The 17,515-nt window shown below is 47.3% G+C and overlaps 1 protein-coding gene across 1 annotated transcript in view; it reads left to right on the forward strand.

Annotated features, from left to right (window-relative positions):
• LOC144098999 (SEC14-like protein 2) overlaps window positions 1-17,515 on the forward strand; it is a 38,946-nt gene that overhangs the window by 5,854 nt on the left and 15,577 nt on the right. The window contains exons 2-6 of the mRNA XM_077631989.1: window positions 8,614-8,683; window positions 12,768-12,811; window positions 13,385-13,447; window positions 15,248-15,338; window positions 17,166-17,260. Of these exons, the coding sequence (XP_077488115.1) occupies window positions 8,614-8,683; window positions 12,768-12,811; window positions 13,385-13,447; window positions 15,248-15,338; window positions 17,166-17,260 (363 nt within the window). The remainder of the gene's footprint in view (window positions 1-8,613; window positions 8,684-12,767; window positions 12,812-13,384; window positions 13,448-15,247; window positions 15,339-17,165; window positions 17,261-17,515) is intronic.

Consider the following 17,515-nt stretch of genomic DNA (forward strand, 5'->3'; position numbering starts at 1 on the left):
AGGATTTGCATTGCCTATAGGCTTTTCTCTACTCTTTGTCTATAGAAAGTCTATAGACTTTATAGACAGGAGTATGTGGACAGTCTATAGACAGTCTAAAGAAATTTTTGTAGGGGTAAACAAACGTGAGACGCAGTTGCTCTATGGCGATTTTTTTATTCCAAGTTATTCACTCCAGAGTTTAGGGCAGCGGCCCATGGCGGCCCTTAGCCCATTGTACGTGCGATATATTTTGTTTTATTTTGGCGCCTAATGCAGACAAACGCTTTAAAAGGCCATTGTTTCTATTGGAATGCGGACAAACGCTTCCAAAGCGTCTTGATTCTATTGAAGTTTACCATTACCATCATCGTTACCTGGACTATGTTTAGTACAAGAACATAGGCCTGCCCCAACGATATCCAATTCACCCTTTCCTGCCCCAGCTGTGCCCATCCTGTGCATGAAAGAATACCAAGTGTATCTCCACTCCTGACTTTACCACATCGTCCTCTCGAATCTTTCGCCTGCTATTGTATCAGGCCGTCTGTTATCTCCGCTCTGCGTTGCACACCCCGGCAAAGTCCGTTTCGTCATCTCGAATACCTCTCGGATATCATTTCCACCAGATTATTCTCTCGAGTTATCCGTCAATGTGCCACTACGCACAGGCGAGCCGATATTTGTTTTTGGGGGAAACAGTCCGGCTGTCTCCAGACGGCTGGCTGTTTCTCCTCTTTTCTGACGGTCTCAATGGCAGCGCTGCCAAAGTAGATCCTTTAAAACCCCTCCTCCCCTCTTTGCTCTCGAGCCCTCTTTACATCTTCTCATAGCTAAGTTGATAAGCACAAAAGAAGGAACTCACACCCTCCTCTCACTATTTCCGCTCTGCGTCCCTTTCGGTCACCTTGCTTGTCAATAAGCTCGCCTACCACTTCGCATTATGAATTCCGACCGTCCATTATGCGACCCACACCGCAGCTTTTTCTCGTTTTTATACTTACGTAAGAGTTTGTTCTCTGAGAACACTCACAGCAGCGCCCATTTTCGTGTGTTGGTGTACCTAAGAACGCACGCGGGTTTCTCAGCCGTGTGCAATTAAAGATGAATGAATACAATGTACAAGCGGCGCGGCAGTAAGACAAGAAACACATGATTACCTTTCGACCCGTAATTGCTTCAAAAGTATAAACGACAAGCAACCTTTCACATTTTGTTTTTCTTAATAATAATAATATTTGGTTTTGAGGGAAAGGAAATGGCGCGGTATCTGTCTCATATATCGTCGGACACCTGAACCGCGCCGTAAGGGAAACTTGTTTTTCTTAAAAGGTATATTCTGGACGAATAATATCCAACGACGTTTTCTACTTTAGTGCAAAAATATTTAAAATGAAAATTGGTTTCTGGGGAAAGGAAAAGGCGCAGTATCTGTCTCACACCTCGGCAATAGGTGAGGTGCGTTTACGCGGTGGACGCAAAGAACCATGGGAAAATCGTCTGCCAGCTACTTCCGGTTCCAAATTTCTCGTGCGCACTGCCTTTTGCATAGCAATTGCCGTGCATGCATGCATCGTTTATTCACTCGTTTATTTGTGCTGCGACACCGCTTATTGCACAGCAGCACCGTAAGATCTGCGCGTGCAGCGTATGAACGCGTCCTGAGCGCAGAAATTGACAATAACGAAAGTTAGGTGCGTTTTGTCGTGGTTATAATATGCCTGAGTAGGCTGTCAGCTTTGCGTATGCTCGGCAGTCAGTGTAACTAGTTTAACGCGCTGGTCATTATATATTTGTTTTTTTTTATCGCACTACGATGGCAGCGATGGGCTCAAACGTGTGCAGTTTAGCAGGCGATAGATGTATTTTTCTCACAGCATCTAAGAGCTGCAAGTGGGCTAGCAAGCTATCCATACATGCCATTGTGCGTCCAGCCCGTCTCAACACATCGCACTGCATACGCATAAAAAGCCTCCTGCCATTTACATTATTTTGGTTGCATTTCGTGCGAAAAAACACGACGAAGCATAGCAGAGTCGATGTCACGTTGGTATTGCGTTGGTGCAATACAATAAGTGGTGTTGCAGTGCAAATAAATTAGTGTAAGGAGCGATATTAGCACAGCGACTGCTGTGAAGCCAGTGAGAAGGGGGAGAAATTTGGAACCGGAAGTAGCGGTAGCAGACGACTTTCCCATCATCATGTGCGCTGAATCAGAAAACGCACCTCACCCATTAGTTTTCTTGGGGGGGGGGGGGGGTGGGCGGGAGGGGGGGGGGAACCCCTCCATGGCGTTTTCTGCCGACCAGGCTAAGTAGCGGCCTCTTCCGCCAGATGGATGTTGTTGCGCTGGAGCCATGTAGTGGAAGTTCTTTGCTGTTTGAGGCCAGGACTGGAGTTTTGCGGACTAAGACGTATAGAGTCAGGTACCACGAGGTAGACACTTTGTGCATTGCGTGCGGAGAGGAGGAGGAAACGGCTGAACACTTGATACTTTTCTGTAAAGGGCTTCACCCTACAGTGGAAGGCAGCGGGGCTGACTTACCCAAGGCATTGGGGTTTAGGGATAGTGAAGGGAAAGTGGATTTTGAGAGGTTAGAAGTAACCAAGCGAAGGTTATCTGATTGGTGGCTAAAAGCAAGACAGGAGTAAAATGTCACAAAACATGGCTAGGTGGCTTGAGCCACCGCCCGATGTAAAGGGTTCAGCCGTATCCATCCATCCATCCAGCCAGCCTCTAACCGCGGACGCACAACTCCCCGTCTCCCAGGCCTTCGTGCCGGGGGCGGGGAGAAATGTCTTTTCTGGTGGAAATTAAAGTTGTTGAATCAATCAAGGTTAAGTAGCGCCAACTTTCCCTCCCCCACGGCTCTTCCTCCTCACATCACTTTCCGACTTTCGGTCTAGAACGGAAGGAAGCGCTGCCATTTGGTTTCTCGGGGCGAGTCTGCGGCTGTGTTGCATCGCTGCTGTTTTCATCCATCGCCGTATTGCTGTTTGGGTGCTATTTTTTCAAACAGTGTCGGAGAGGGAAGCATATCGCGCTAGTGGTTCGTGTCCGCATGCGATGATTACACCGTGTGAAAAGCGTCTTGGTTTCTGAGCGTTTCAGTCGCGAAGTTGGCCGACGTCGAAGGACAGGGATTGGAGCCGCTGCTTGTTTGTGTGCCTTCGCGCCTCGTTGATAACACCGGCGCTCTCGAATTATGTGCTTGCACCACAGACTGCCGATCAACGTCTCGGCAAAACGATGTGCGCGACATTTTCTTTTCCTCCTTGCGAGGAGATATAAAATGGGCGCCGACTTCCGGCGGAGAACGGAAATCAGAGCCGGAAAACCCTATGCTGATACGGAACGAAGGCAGCGGCGCACTTCAAAGTTTGGCGTTACTTAAAAAAAAAGCGCCAGCGACAACAGAGGGATACCGACTGTCCGCTACGTGTACGTGAAACGTAGATAAGGTAGTCATTTATCTACTAAAGTAACAACGTACGTCAAGGCAAATGGGGAAGCAGACGGGTGTGGGAAAAAACCAGATGGAACGGTGAGGTTAAGCTGGGCGGTATGTGCTGGCGCAGCACAGCTGTAATTGGAGATCACGTGAGATGCCTCTGCGCTGCACAGGCTCCAGTCGGCCTACGATGTTCACTGCACCCCCCTCCTCACACACGCACACTTTTGAAATCCAGCACTCCGCACGACAACGTTGGAAATCTGTATCACTCCTTCAGGCGCCGACGCTGCTGAAGCCGAGTAAATCTCATTTTAGAAGTTCGCCGCTCTCCGGGATCCAACAAACCACGCTACATAGCTCCGCACCTAGCCCTTCAAGTCTTTGAACCCTCTTCCGCCGCGCAGAATTAAGTACATATCTTTTTCGGGCTTCTGCTATAGACAGGTCGATGCGGACGCCTAAGACACGGGCCTTACACGAGGTCGATGAGCACCACATAGAAAGAACGTGCCGTTTTGTCTAGCTAGAAGTCCGTTTGTTTTCCTAATCATTTACTCATTTTCGGATTAGTATACGACAGACTGGCTGCCTCCCCCTTTTTGTAATGCTCATTACGGGGCCTTCAATGGGGAGAGAATAAATGCCGATGATATGCTGACTGCAACACAATCTGTCGGCAGCCTTGTGCAGCATTTGTGTGCATGTCCAACATTCTCGGACAAAAATATTTAAAACTGGAAAGCTATAAGGTACCGCCAATTTTCAGATGTGTAGCAAAATCTTTCTTTTAAATCTTCAATCACTGGCATGAAGCAGTTGTGACTGTCATAAAAAAGCAATGGGGAACTCTTTTGACGGCAGCAAAAACGTTAATAGCAAAAAATGCAAACCTGACGAAGAGACATATTGTTTTTTGTATAATAATACCTTACAATATGCGAAAAAATTGCTTCCTTAAACTCTTTCCCGCTCAAAAATGCTTCTGTTCAGAATTGTTGGGCATGCATTATGCTTGTGATCTCAGTCAGGGGTGTTGATGCCGTGCAAGAGTTCTCTTACGTGCAGGTGTGGAGGAAAGCGTGGCTCCGCACCCAGCGCTACCATGCAAGGCGCGGACGCAGGATGTTGCGTACGTCGAGGGATGGGCGAGGGCATTGAGCGGCGTGGCAAGTCGCCGAGCCGCCCGCCGAAGGTTACTGCAATCGTCTGGCTTTGCAAGAAGCACGAGGACACCAGACGCAAAACAAGCCCAGTACAAGACGTTGCGGCAACGGGCTGATTTTAACGCGATAAAGCTAAGGAGCACGTGTCGCACAAAGTCCGGTTGTCGACGTCGTTGACCGTAAACGAAGACTTCATGAACAATCCCTATAGAAGCAACCTTGGAGGCAGGTGGGCCACTTAAGCCACGTAAACCTGTGGCGTCATCACAACCTGCCCATCGGACTGTGAGCAAAGTGCGCACGGTAGCAGGCGGCAGTTAAATTAATTATTGGTCAGGAGAAGTTGCTCGGGAAGGGCCAGTTCTGCATATATGGGCATTAATCTATTAACGCTATCGCGTCATAGCATTAAGGCTGAGCTTGAGAGTCCTCTCCATTTTTTTTCCTATTCGCTCATTTTAAAGCAAAGTCACAAAGTTTGCTTTATTTCAAAAGCAAAGTCAAGTTGTCAGCTTCCAGAGATGCGAAAAGCGTGCTCTTTCGCATGAGCCTGACTTTTCAGTAAGCCTCCATCCATATATCTCCTGAAAACGTAGTGACCTCAAATTTTGGCGATGATGAGTCAATGTTTATTACGCGGAAATAATGTTTGTATGGAAATATATGTATACCGCATCTTCACGCCTCTAAAAGGTGCGGACAAGCAGCGACTTAATGCTTGAAGTTTAGCTCTTCTACCTAAAGCTTCCATCGCCTACAGTTAGTACACTTTTCTTCTTATTTTATTCTTCACAGCGTCCCACGTCTGTTTGCCTTCTCTGCGTATTTTGGACGATAGGGGTGCTTGAAACGCGTTTTCGTTGGATATATTGTTTATTTCGGTCGCGATTTAGCTACGCCCCGGCGATCACTGCGGGGCCTATAGATTCATATCGCTTCTCACAAGCTTTACCCGCACGGTGTACCGAATCCAACGCCTGGATACACGTTTGTTGTATTTTCGTGGCGAAGACGTGTCAAGGTAAACAGCGTTTCTAGAGTCCCTGCCGTACACAGAGGCGAAGCACTGGCCGATTATATCGAAGTCAGACTCGCGTGTTTTCGAGACAGTGCCAAGATCCACGAAAGCTAGACAATCGCTATGCCGGGCATTTTTTCTTGGCTATTACTCGAACCGCGAATGTGCGGCGTGTGCGGTGGCATTAGGAAGACGCTTGCCTCGTAGTGAAAGCGACACAATATGTGAACCCAGCACTTTTGAACAAAAGTACAAGAACAAGCTATCTCGTAAACAACCATGAAAGGGTAAACATAGCAATCTCGTAAACAACCATGAAAGTGTAAACATAAGCAATGTAGCACAGAATGCCTGACTCGATAAAGTCGTTAAAGATGGCGGCTAACATGCACGGGCAAACGGGAGGCGCAACGCCCGACTCATGAGTGGTGTGCGATGTAAGTGCTCGGTGAACAATATTAATTGATCGAAAATAACCCCGGAGCCCTCCACTACAGCACTGTTTTCTCTAGCTATTCTTCATCTTTTGTCGTTCTTTAATCCTTTCTCTAGTAGTGCGTTAAAGGTGTCTACTGAGAGTGAAAGAGTTAATGCGTCTTTCCTTTCTTCGTAACTGTTTTTTTTTTCAATACCCCCATGTTTCTGCCAAAACTTTGTCCACGCCAACGCATGTAGCGCACAGCTGTCACTAGCGCCGCATAGCTCAAAGCGCGATTATTAGTTTGATGGTAACGTATTAAAGGATGAATAAGACGATGTGCAGTGCACAGCGCGAGAGTGTGTTGCAGTTAAGCACGATGCGTGTTCGGCTGCGGTGATAGCCTGGTAACTTCCGGGTCAATTACCAGACAACGACTGTTTTTTACCTGTAACTTTCCGGAGCTCACTAGCTTAACTCTGGCGAACACTGTCTTGCAAGTTACTGTTCATGTAATAAATATCATGCTGAAAAAATAAAAAAAGCGGTGAAAGCCCAGTGCTCTCGCGCAGCGGTCTGCGAAGCTGATATGTTCGCTCCGCCGCAGGTTTGAATTCCAATCGTGGATATTTATTGATTTATATTCATTTACCACTTGGTACAAACCCCCAAACACCGCAAGCATGCAAACATCCCAAGATCTTGATCGGGGTTGGTCCATCGGAATTGTGCCGTCGCACTAATATTTATTGTCTTTTATGAGCCTCCCGAGTTTACCACGTGAAACCCTCGGTTTCGGATGAATGAATGGAGGGGAGCCACAAATAAGGCCTCAAACTTAGCGCCAGAACGAGGAAAGAGATGTCTCCGCTCCACCTCTAAATATTAAAATATCAGAAAAAGCCAGGTATATTGAACTGCAGCTTTCTACACGCTTTCGACAAGAATTTTTGAGTTTGCAGCGTCAAAACTCGTGGCCTTTCGTGCAAATTTTTCGGCCAGAAGTGGTGGAAGGGGTGAGAGAAGGGTTCACAAATGATGCTCCGGTTGGCTACGATGAACTGCAGGGAGCAAAAAGGTTGGAGATACGAGTAACTAATGAAAATAGGAAGAACGTAAATGTGCGCAACGGTCTCAAGCTCTGGCACAAGCAAGACGACCTCAAAGATAAAAAAGAAAAAGCGGTACAGCGTCTGAGAAGCTTGCAGTGCCGAAGTACTCAGGAGCTGTTGAAGGCGGGGATCGGGGTCGCTTCTCGACACAACCTCGGTCAAGATGACGCCCGCTCCGTTCCGGACAGAAGTGCCGCTGAGTGAAGGGTTCGTTAGTGGAGAAAGAAAGACTTGGTTTATTTTACATATTTACAAGCTTTAAAGTTCAGAAGGGAGCTGCTGCAACTGCATCTGCAGTCCAGTTTTATACACTGCGTCTTCCCTAGATTCCCCAGGTAGGGGACGCCCTTGCCGTGGTGGGTGTGGACAAAACTTTCCCTATCACACACAAACAGACACCTCCGCACACATGGACACGCCCTTGGCATAAGTTGAGCCCGAGGGAGAGGGGTATGCGGCCAGGACCCCGCCGGGCTGGCCGGAGACGTCAGGTGTTCGGTCCGCTCTCCGCCGGTCGGTGAACTTCGAAGAAGCCGAGGCGCAAAGCCGGAGCGTCCCGTCGGGAGATTATCCCCAGTGGTTCTGCTATTAGCGATGGCCGGCGAAGCCCGCAGACGAGCCACTGTGGCGATCCGTTCCCAAGCTTGTGCTGTGCCCGTGACGTCAGAAGTATTCGGGTCGGTGGAGACGTCGGGGTAAATCGGAAGACAGCCGGAACCACTTCGCGGCCGGCGACAGCGACTCCTTTTAAAGGGATTTTCGCAGAACCCCTGCTCCCCGCTTGTCCCACGCAGCAACGACCGGGCGAGCGCGGTAAATGCACCCCGCAGACACCTGGCGAGAGATTCTGTCTTGGTGGCAATCCTCGAGACATGCTGGCGGCGTTCCGCGGGCCCTCGCTCCTCTTGCTCGGTTCCCGGAATCCACCTAGGCGACGCTCTCGGTACTCAGGTCTCGAACGTGGGAGCGATTCGCATCACGTGGCTCGGAACCATACCGGAGAAACTTAGTGCTGGTTTCCAGCAGGTGAGCCTTGCTGACCACGTTGCCAGCACAGACGGGCGAGTGCCCGAATGTAACAGAGCCAACATCGATAGATCGCTTGGTTCGTCAGCGGGTGGTATTGAGCCAAGACGGTTACGTGCGGAAAACAGCCCTTGTCGTTCCGCAATCAATCGACGGCACACAGAAAGAATGCACAGAATTGTCTCGTCCGATCCAACGTAATCCAACGCCTTCGTAAGCAAGCGAAGCATATATCCGCTACTTCCATTCTGTAGGTTTTGACAAATTTATATTCTTATTTGCCAGCACATTAGGCTGCTTCATTCGCACAGTCTTTTGCGGCCATGCCTATGTGCCCCTGCGCTGAATCCAGTATTATGTCACGACCTTGTATGAGCGCACTGCAATTATTTTTTTTTTGTTCTAAATCGCACTCTTTTTCTACCTGCCCTACTCATCGCAGTTCCGTGAAGCGGTGGCTGACGTGAAGAGGCCCACGGACACAGATGCCTTCTTGCTTCGCTGGCTTCGAGGTGAGTGCGGAGGCGAAGCCTGTCAAGGGTTGCCCCACGCGATAGATGACGGTGCAATCAGTGCTCATGGCGGCTGGACGGGATAAAACAAGAGGGTGGTAACGCAGGCGTCAGCACACCCTCTCTCATCAAGAATGTGATGCTGGTGAAGACGAAGCGAAATGATGAAGTCCAGAATCGCAACAAGAAATCATTTTGAGCTTTGGTGAAGTATAGAAATCGACATAGTTTGTGGGATGGAGATCCGCGGTCATTGGAACGCAGGGGTTGGCTCAGTGAGTTTGGCATTCGGTCACTCAGACCCACGGTAGCGGGATCGAATCCCGGCAGCTCTGGCTGTATTCTAATAGCTGAGAAATGCAAAATACTCCTGTGCGCTGAAATTGAAAATTGAAAATTGGTTTTGGGGAAAGGAACTGGCGCAGTATCTGTCTCGCATATCAGCGGACATCTGAACCGTGCCGTAATGGAAGGGATAAAGGAGAGATTGAAAGAAAAAAGGAAGAAAGAGGTGCCGTAGTGGAGGGCTCCAGAATAATTTCGACCACCTGGGGATCTTTACACCCGCCGAAGTGGCTCAGTGGTTAGGGCGCTCGGCTACTGATGCGGAGTTCCCGGGTTCGAACCCGACCGCGGCGGCTGCGTCTTTATGGAGGCGAAACGCTAAGGCACCCGTGTGCTGTGCGATGTCAGTGCACGTTAAAGATCCCCAGGTGGTCCAAATTATTCCGGAGCCCTCCACTACGGCACCTCTTTCTTCCTTTCTTCTTTCACTCCCTCATTCATCCCTTTCCCTTACAGCGCGGTTCAGGTGTCAGCCGATAGTGATACCAAAACGAAAATTGGTTTTTAAGGAAAGGAAATGGCGCAGTATCTGTCTCACATGTAATAATATTAAACATAATTATTATTATATGTTAAACAGGTACTGCGCTATTTCCTCCCCTTAAAAACCAATTGTTTTTTTTCTTTAATGTGCACTGACATCGAACAGCACACGGGTGCCTTAACGTTTCACCTCCATCGAAACGCAGCCGCCGCGGTCGGGTTCGGACCCGGGAACTCCGGATCAGTAGCCGAGCGCCCTAACCACTGAGCCTCCGCGACGGGCACCGTGCGCTGTGCAAGTTAAATAAACCCAAAAATTCCAAATAATTGCACCTTCGGGGTGTTAAACCCCACATATACCTTATCAGTATGGAGCGACTAGGTACGAGGAAAGTGCGATTCTACATTCACTCTAGGCGCACCTGGCGTTATTGGTGCACCGAAATTTTCACCTTGACCAAGCTTTGTAAGGGTTGGGGACGGAAAGGCCTGCTAGTAGTTCTGCCAACTCACAATCGATGCTCTGATGCTGGATCTCAAAGACAATGCAGGTGCTTGTGTCGCCCCATTCTATTACATTCGTGCGATTGCCTCACTTTGGTCGTTGCTCATGGGAGTACAAACCCTTTAGCGATAACGACGAACAAAGTAACCTCTCACTCGTGTCCGAGAGGGTATGTATCGTATCTTCTGCTATCGCGCAGTGGGAGAGATAACTCCCTGCAGTAGATACGCTGGCATGAGCTTTCCAGCTAATACATACGAGCGGAGAAGACAGAGCTCCCCAGCGACATTTCACATTCGCTACGAGTTTTATATGTCATATGTCACACTTACAGGGATGGCATAGACGTTTAAGAAGCTGGCTGTAAATTCATTGAAATCTCATCAGGTTAAGTTTTAATAGTTGTTGACTCGCCAAGGCAGCTCGCTACACGTGCGCTGCTCTGAATGAAGTCACGGTATTCGTAACTGCCAGATGTTTCAGTAAAGATTTTCAAAAATTTTCAAAAATAGTCTTTTGTGGGTATAATTTTGACTTTTGGGGCATAGTAGTGCCAGTGTTGGCGGACACCACAAAACCGGTGAATCGTCTTAAGCAGTAAGCTGGATAAGTAATTTTTAATAATTCGCTTTTTAACTAGTAGAGTTAGGTGCCTGATTGCAATTAGAGATTTGTAGCGGGCCCTTAGTATTAGCCATACCAGTTTTTAAAGTTCAGAAATCGCGACTACCGTTGGCGCTGTGGGTCGACAAAATTTGGCTTTTTTGACTACTTCCATGCACTGGAAAGGTTGCTTTGCCTGTATGCTTTTCGAAGGCGCGTGTATTTTGGCACGATGCAGCCAAATTTTGTTGAGCCACAGCGCCGAGAATAATCGTGTATTCTAAATTTTAAAAACTGATTGGGGCTATTACTAACGACCGGCTACAAACCTCTAATCGCAATTAGGCGCCTCGCTCTAATAGTTAAAATGTTAATTATTAAACATTAGTTAACCAGCTTACTACTTAAAAAGATCACCGGTTTTCTGGTGTTCGCCAGCGCTGGTAATACTACGCCGCAAAAGCCATATTTTTACCCCAACAAGCGTATTTTTGAAAAATTTTGAGAATATTCCTTGAAACGCCTGGTATAACTGTGCCTTACGTGTACTAAAAGTGGCTCGTTTTTGTCATTCCTGTACGGTGTACCCTGCGTACCTTGGCGCGGCATCATAAGATGTTCAGCAGTTGGCCTTCGGAAGTGGTCGTGACAGGTGTATGCAAAAATAGACTGCGCGCGAAGCGACGTCCTTCAAAAAAGATTCGCCACGTGCTTACCCAAGGTTGAAAACGATTCATCCACCCGACAGCGGTGGACGGCGATTATTGGCCATGCGTGGCGACAGGAGTGTCGACTTGTGTACGTGCGTTCCATGTTGCCATGCGTAATTGGTGGCGTGGCCATTGACCTAACAGCTTGTTTTTACCTGTTTAGCTAATGGTCAAGTGGAATAGATTAAATGATGTGCTTAGAAACCTTCAGGGAAAGTCAGAAGGAAAGAGTCTAGGAAACAGATGACCATGGGAAAACTGCAACACAAAAGCGCTTCTTGCTTCAGCAGTTCGCGGGTCATTTGCAGGCTGCGTAGAGATTAGCATTGTTTTCGAAGCCCGAAAGGCAAATTTGTTTGCGTAGTTCGGTCGGTACTATCACCTCCAGTGATACAGAGCTAGTTTAGTTTAGAGACAAGTGCGCTAGCCTTTTGTGCGCATACATGTACATAGTCTTGGACACTGTATGCAACTCATTGTGTTATTCTACAATGTCTACCCCTTTTTTTCGTTCCTTTGTATTTCCGTTCACCAGTGCAGAGTAGTAGCAGGCCAGAGGTACGTTATCTCTCTCCCACACCTTTAGTGCTGTTATCACGCATGAGGGGGGGGGGGGGTACCGTGGAGGAGAGGGTGTTGACACTACAGGGCGCATGACAGTCACTTAGGTGACTTTTTTGTCACGAAACATGGTACCCTAGGACATTAAAGTTCCACTGTCCTTCCCAACCGCAGAAAGCACCGCAGTGATACGAAGCAACAAGTCTACTTTTAGCAGCTTTTGTCTGCACAATATAGTTCAAGTCCCTTGGCTGATATTGGTCGCCCGTGTGTGTGGACATTCTAGGAAAATGTAAAAGTGTATTTTCATGTTTCATATTCGTGTTTTCTAGTGAGGCGACTATTTATTTCGGCGTACTGTTTACTTGGGAGTTTCTGGCAGGCGTAAATAACTAAGGTCAGACCTACGAAGTTGTGAACAAAAGCCCTAGCTGATGCAGGCACTTTCACTCCTTACTGAACATCTCAATTCAAGTTGGTTCTCTGTCCTGGTTACAAAATGCTCCCAGGTTATTTATGCTTCAACCAAACCTGTCGGCATGCAATTTATAAATTCCGGTAATGATTTAAGTAGTCTCCTAGCTCTAAGAAATGTAAAGAATTGGTGAAGTCGCAGAGTAGACAACATCAATCCGGTAACATTGTTGGAAACCTTAGCATGAAAAAGTGTGAGGCGCTAAAAGAGATCCTGAAAATCTCCTTTAGCTTTGAAATAACCAGATTCTGACGTAGCGACACTTCTAAAGTTCATCATGCGTATGTCGTTAGAAAAGTCACGCGATCGGGGCTGGTTATAATGAACCCAATATTGTTTAACATAATATAGAAACTATACTGATACTCGCTACGCAACTCGCATGTGGCGCCACAAATTCAGCGCGGGACTTCGATGTTGCCAAGGCGGAACGCATGTACCGACAGGTGAGTGCCTTTCAATGATATCGGGAAAGTACAGTGTGTCGTGTACGCATTTGCGAGCTGTAGTCAAGTATCTTGCTTTGTAATCTCTCGGATGCTAAAACTGTCGCTTTGTGGACAAGCAGTGTTGTCAGTGCTCGCGGGTGTACTTGGACGATTAGGCCATCGAATTCGAAGCGCATGTTTCTCATTCCTGGCACTGTACATCGAACCCGTGGTTTAGATTCAGTGAATGTGTGATATTAAAAGATGCTTTCCATGATCACGTGTTACTGTCAGCTACTCCGCTTTACCACTGACGCGATGTTTCATTGCTTGCGAAGTAAATGCATTGCGCGAAAGAAACTGAGTGCCGACTAAAGCACGTCATCGCCATTATGTATTTAAAAACACAGCGGGCCATGGATAAAAGCCTTGTTTTGAATATTGTTTAAGTGGTGAAAGGGTTTTGCTTGTTTTTTTTAATGTGGCTCTAAAGGAAGAAAACACAAAATTCCTGAGAACAAGTGCTTTTGTTATTCCCTATCTGAGCGCATTGTCCCTTCCCCTCCCCCTTTTCTTTTTGTTGACACGCAGGACCTCAAGTGGCGAAAAGAGAACGGTATTGATGACATGCTGCACAGCTACGAGCCCAGTGAGGTACGACATCACTCAGCTCGAAAGAAAAAGTTGACAAAGCTCAGCCACGGAGCAAGATTAGATTACATTGCAGAGGAAACAGCCTGTCCGTAGGGGCCATCAGGGCTATCCCCAGCTGGAAAGGAGATAACGTTACAACGAAAAATAGCGCCAGTGGAAATGCTCGCGGTCGCCGGATCTGATTGCTCGCAAGACAAGCTTAATAATAATAATTGGTTTTGGGGGAAAGGAAATGGCGCAGTATCTGTCTCATATATCGTTGGACACCTGAACCGCGCCGTAAGGGAAGGGATAAAGGAGGGAGTGAAAGCAGAAAGGAAGGAAGAGGTGCCGTAGTGGAGGGCTCCGGAATAATTTCGAACACTTGGGGATCTTTAACGTGCACTGACATCGCACAGCACACGGGCGCCTTAGCGTTTTTCCTCCAACCCTGCGTTTCGCCACACAAGAGTGGCGACCGAATGGTGCTTTGGGCGCGTGTTTAATACGTCTTCGCGCCTAGCAAAAATAATCGAAACACCTCCAGCAGCAAAGATCTCATTTTAAAGGATGCGACGAGTGGGTACAGATGGTTGGCCTTATGGCCGCTAGATGCCGCCAGCATTCGATTGGCTACGCGGTCCTGTGCATGAGACCATATGTTCAAGCAAGGCTAGAAATCAAACAACGCGGCGTAGGGAGGCTAGCTTTGGGAGCACATGGCAATACACCAAATCAGGGGGTACAGGGTGGTATGGGATGGGCGTCGTTCGAGAGCAGAGAAGCTAGCAGTAAGATAGCACTTGAGGAGCGATTGAGAAAAATGGGGAAAAAGCAGTGGGCTAGGAAAGGTTTCAGTACCTGTACATAAAGAATATTGACACGAAATGGAGAAAGCGAACTAGAAAATTGACAAGCAGATATCTGGACAGCAGTAGGGGGGCAAATCAGCAATTATCGGTTAAGAAAAGGTTAAAGAAACAGAGAGAGCCCAGTGGAAAACAGGGATGCTGACGAAATCAGCACTGGGAACATACAGGATTTTTAAGCAGGAAATTGCCAAAGAAAATATCTGATAATTGTAGGGGAAGCTCTTTGTTATTTGACGCCAGGACGGGAGTTTTGCGGACTAAGACATATAGAGTCAAGTACCGCGAGATAGACACGTTGTGCGTTGCGTGCGGAGAGGAGGAGGAAACGGCTCCTCAACACTTAATACTTTTCTGTAAATGGCTTCACCCTACAGTGGAAAGCAGCGAGGCTGACTTACCCAAGGCATTGGGGTTTAGGGACAGTGAAGGAAAAGTAGATTGTAAGCGGGTAGACGTAACCAAGCGAATGTTATCTGATTGGTGGCTAAAATCAAGACAAGAGTAAAATTTCACAAGTCATGGCTAGGTGGCTTGAACCACCACCCGATTTAAAGGGTTCAGCCTTATCCATCCATCCATCCTACGGTCCGTTTGTGATGCTATCATGACGTGCGAGAGGGCGAAGTTTCCGTTATTGTATTCTTGTTTCGCGATCGGGGTAACGGCATAGGGGGACGTCGTAGACGTTGTTAATATACTAAATAGCTGAACAGATTGCATAAAAAGAAATAATCTACCACCGGATTAGGACAGTTAAGCACCACTTAATGCTAATGTTATTTGGCTGATGCATATGCGACTGCGTGCTTATTCCCTCCGCTCTGGACAAACTCGCATCTCTATTTTATTTTTAAGAGACAGGCGCTGGTAATCTAGCTAGCCACTCATTGAACATATTTCATCAGTAGGCGGCAGCGTTTATGCTGGCCTGGTTTCTTCCTCTGCGCAGATTGTGAAGGAAACTTACCCTGGCGGAATCCTGTACCCGTGTAAGGATGGCCGACCTATGTGGATGCTGCCAGCAGGAGTTGATTTCGCAGGTGTGTTTCTGCTTTTCTGCAATGTCGTTTGACTGTGCGCGCTCGATTAAGGGTGCACAGGCGCATACTCAAGACAGGCAACAACTACACCTCAGAAGAGCATTGGAGCCCGGTTTGTCGCTGGCCTCTTGCTGGGATGCTGACGGCCGAATGCATTTGCAGCAACAAATGAAACGCGAACAAGACAGTTCCAACACCAACCTGGACCGGGGAAAGCTCATTACTAGCACAGATTGACATCATTTGAAAGGTGCGAAGGCTGTCCTTTAGAAGCGTGTACCAACCACGTTTTCATTTCCTCTCCAAGAGCTAATACGTTTGTGTTTTTGTGGTGGCATTTAAGGTGGCACATTTGTGGTGGCACATGTTCGCGTTTCATTTCTTGCTGACTGCACAGCCTTTATCAAAAGTCTGCAGCCCACTTGGTTTGTTTCTGGACCATGCTGTGCGGCTCTTTGACACTGCCAGCGTTCAGAATCTCTCGAAGGTGATATGAACTCTCGTCCTCACAAGAGGTCCACTGCACAGTTCGCAATTAAAGACTATGGGTTGCGTGCCTTTCAAAAAGACTATGTCATTCGAATGAAACTGCTCAAAAAGCATGGCAGGAGAAATTTGGCGAGGTGTTGCACAACGTCGGAATATGTGTTTGAGACCTTGAGGCGGCTTTTATTTTCTGTGAGATTGTTTTTTTTTATATTAAGAGCTGCCACACACGTGAACACACGCACAGCCAGAGCTAATTGGAATGGGCGAATAGAAATCGCTATCGTAAATAAACCGCCATAATGGCATAATATTAGAGAACTCGGAAATACCACTTAAAGAGAGTCGTTGGCAACCTAGCCCACGTCCAGATTTGTTTGAAGAACATGTTTAAACAGATATCTAGCGGCAAACACAAACACACTCACGCATGAAAAAGGAATATATTAAGCGTACGCCAGCTGACAAGGTTTTCCTCCGTAGTTGGCAGTCGCCTGTTCGAATCTGGCAGCGTGCATACATTGGGGCGCGCATCAAAGCATCCTTCGACGTGTATAAAATTTTTCTTCATACTTCTGCCCGTAAAACTGACCTCAAGTATAGTAGAGAGAGACGGGCTAGTTGGTGACTATTAGTAGAGTGCATCTTGAAACCGCGCAAAAAAGACAAGGGACTCCGCGCTCCGTCCTGTTGGTTTCTTCCTCGTCCCTTGTCTTTTTTGCGCGGTTTCAAGATGCACTCTACAAACTGACTTCGCTGAATGAGACTCAATTGGCCGCAGTAGGAATCCGCAGCACTAAAACAGGAAATTTAGACAAGTGCTGTTTTTATGGCAGGCAGGTGACTTTTAATCATATGTGTGACACTTTTTACATGCTGATATATGCAATACGTTATTGTCCCCTTTATAATTAACTTAAAATGAACTTCTTATTCATCACTCATGGATATCTGGAGGGATTCATGGTGCCATCAAAACCTTTGGGTGAACCATGTACTAAGCCGCTGCGAGAACAGAGATCTAAAAGATTTCGAAGCAAGAATTCACTACCGGCTAAGTTATTACTCATAGAAACACTGGTATGAGTTGAGGGGGGACTTCTAATGTGTCTATGCAATAGATGTAGCAAAATATTACGTATGAAAGTTATTTAGTAATTCAAAGTAAGTGCAAAAAAAGCACCCTTTGCTTCTACATCCTTTTCATGGTCCAGCATCCATTGTGTTTACTTTGCTTACATCTGCGGCACCAACCTGACCTCAACTTTACCTTTCTGCTTATGTGAAATCTGTGATTTTATTAGTTTAATGGACAACATTTTGTTTGTGCCCTCCACTTAGCATTCATCGCTGCCCTGACGCCAGCTGTGGTAATACGGCACTGCATCTATCTGATGGAGTACACGGAGTCTATCAAGCGATCGGCCTCGAAGGAGGTTAGTGTTTCTCGTGTCTGAACAAGATTCAGATTGTTAAACCGCTCTATCCAGCGGCGTGCAGTGCGCACCAATCGTGTTTATGTTGGCCGGCAAGAGTGCTTGAGGTTGCTTCACAACTGCAGTTCGTTTCACCGTCAGCCTCATTACGCCCATTGTAGATCAAAGGACTCTTCCATGTATCTCCAATTAACCCTGTCATTTGCCAGCTGCGCCCACCCTATGCCTGCGAACCTCTTAATCTCATCCGCCCAC

This window comes from Amblyomma americanum, chromosome 7 (assembly GCF_052857255.1).
Source record: "Amblyomma americanum isolate KBUSLIRL-KWMA chromosome 7, ASM5285725v1, whole genome shotgun sequence".
Taxonomy (NCBI): Eukaryota; Metazoa; Arthropoda; class Arachnida; order Ixodida; family Ixodidae; genus Amblyomma; species Amblyomma americanum.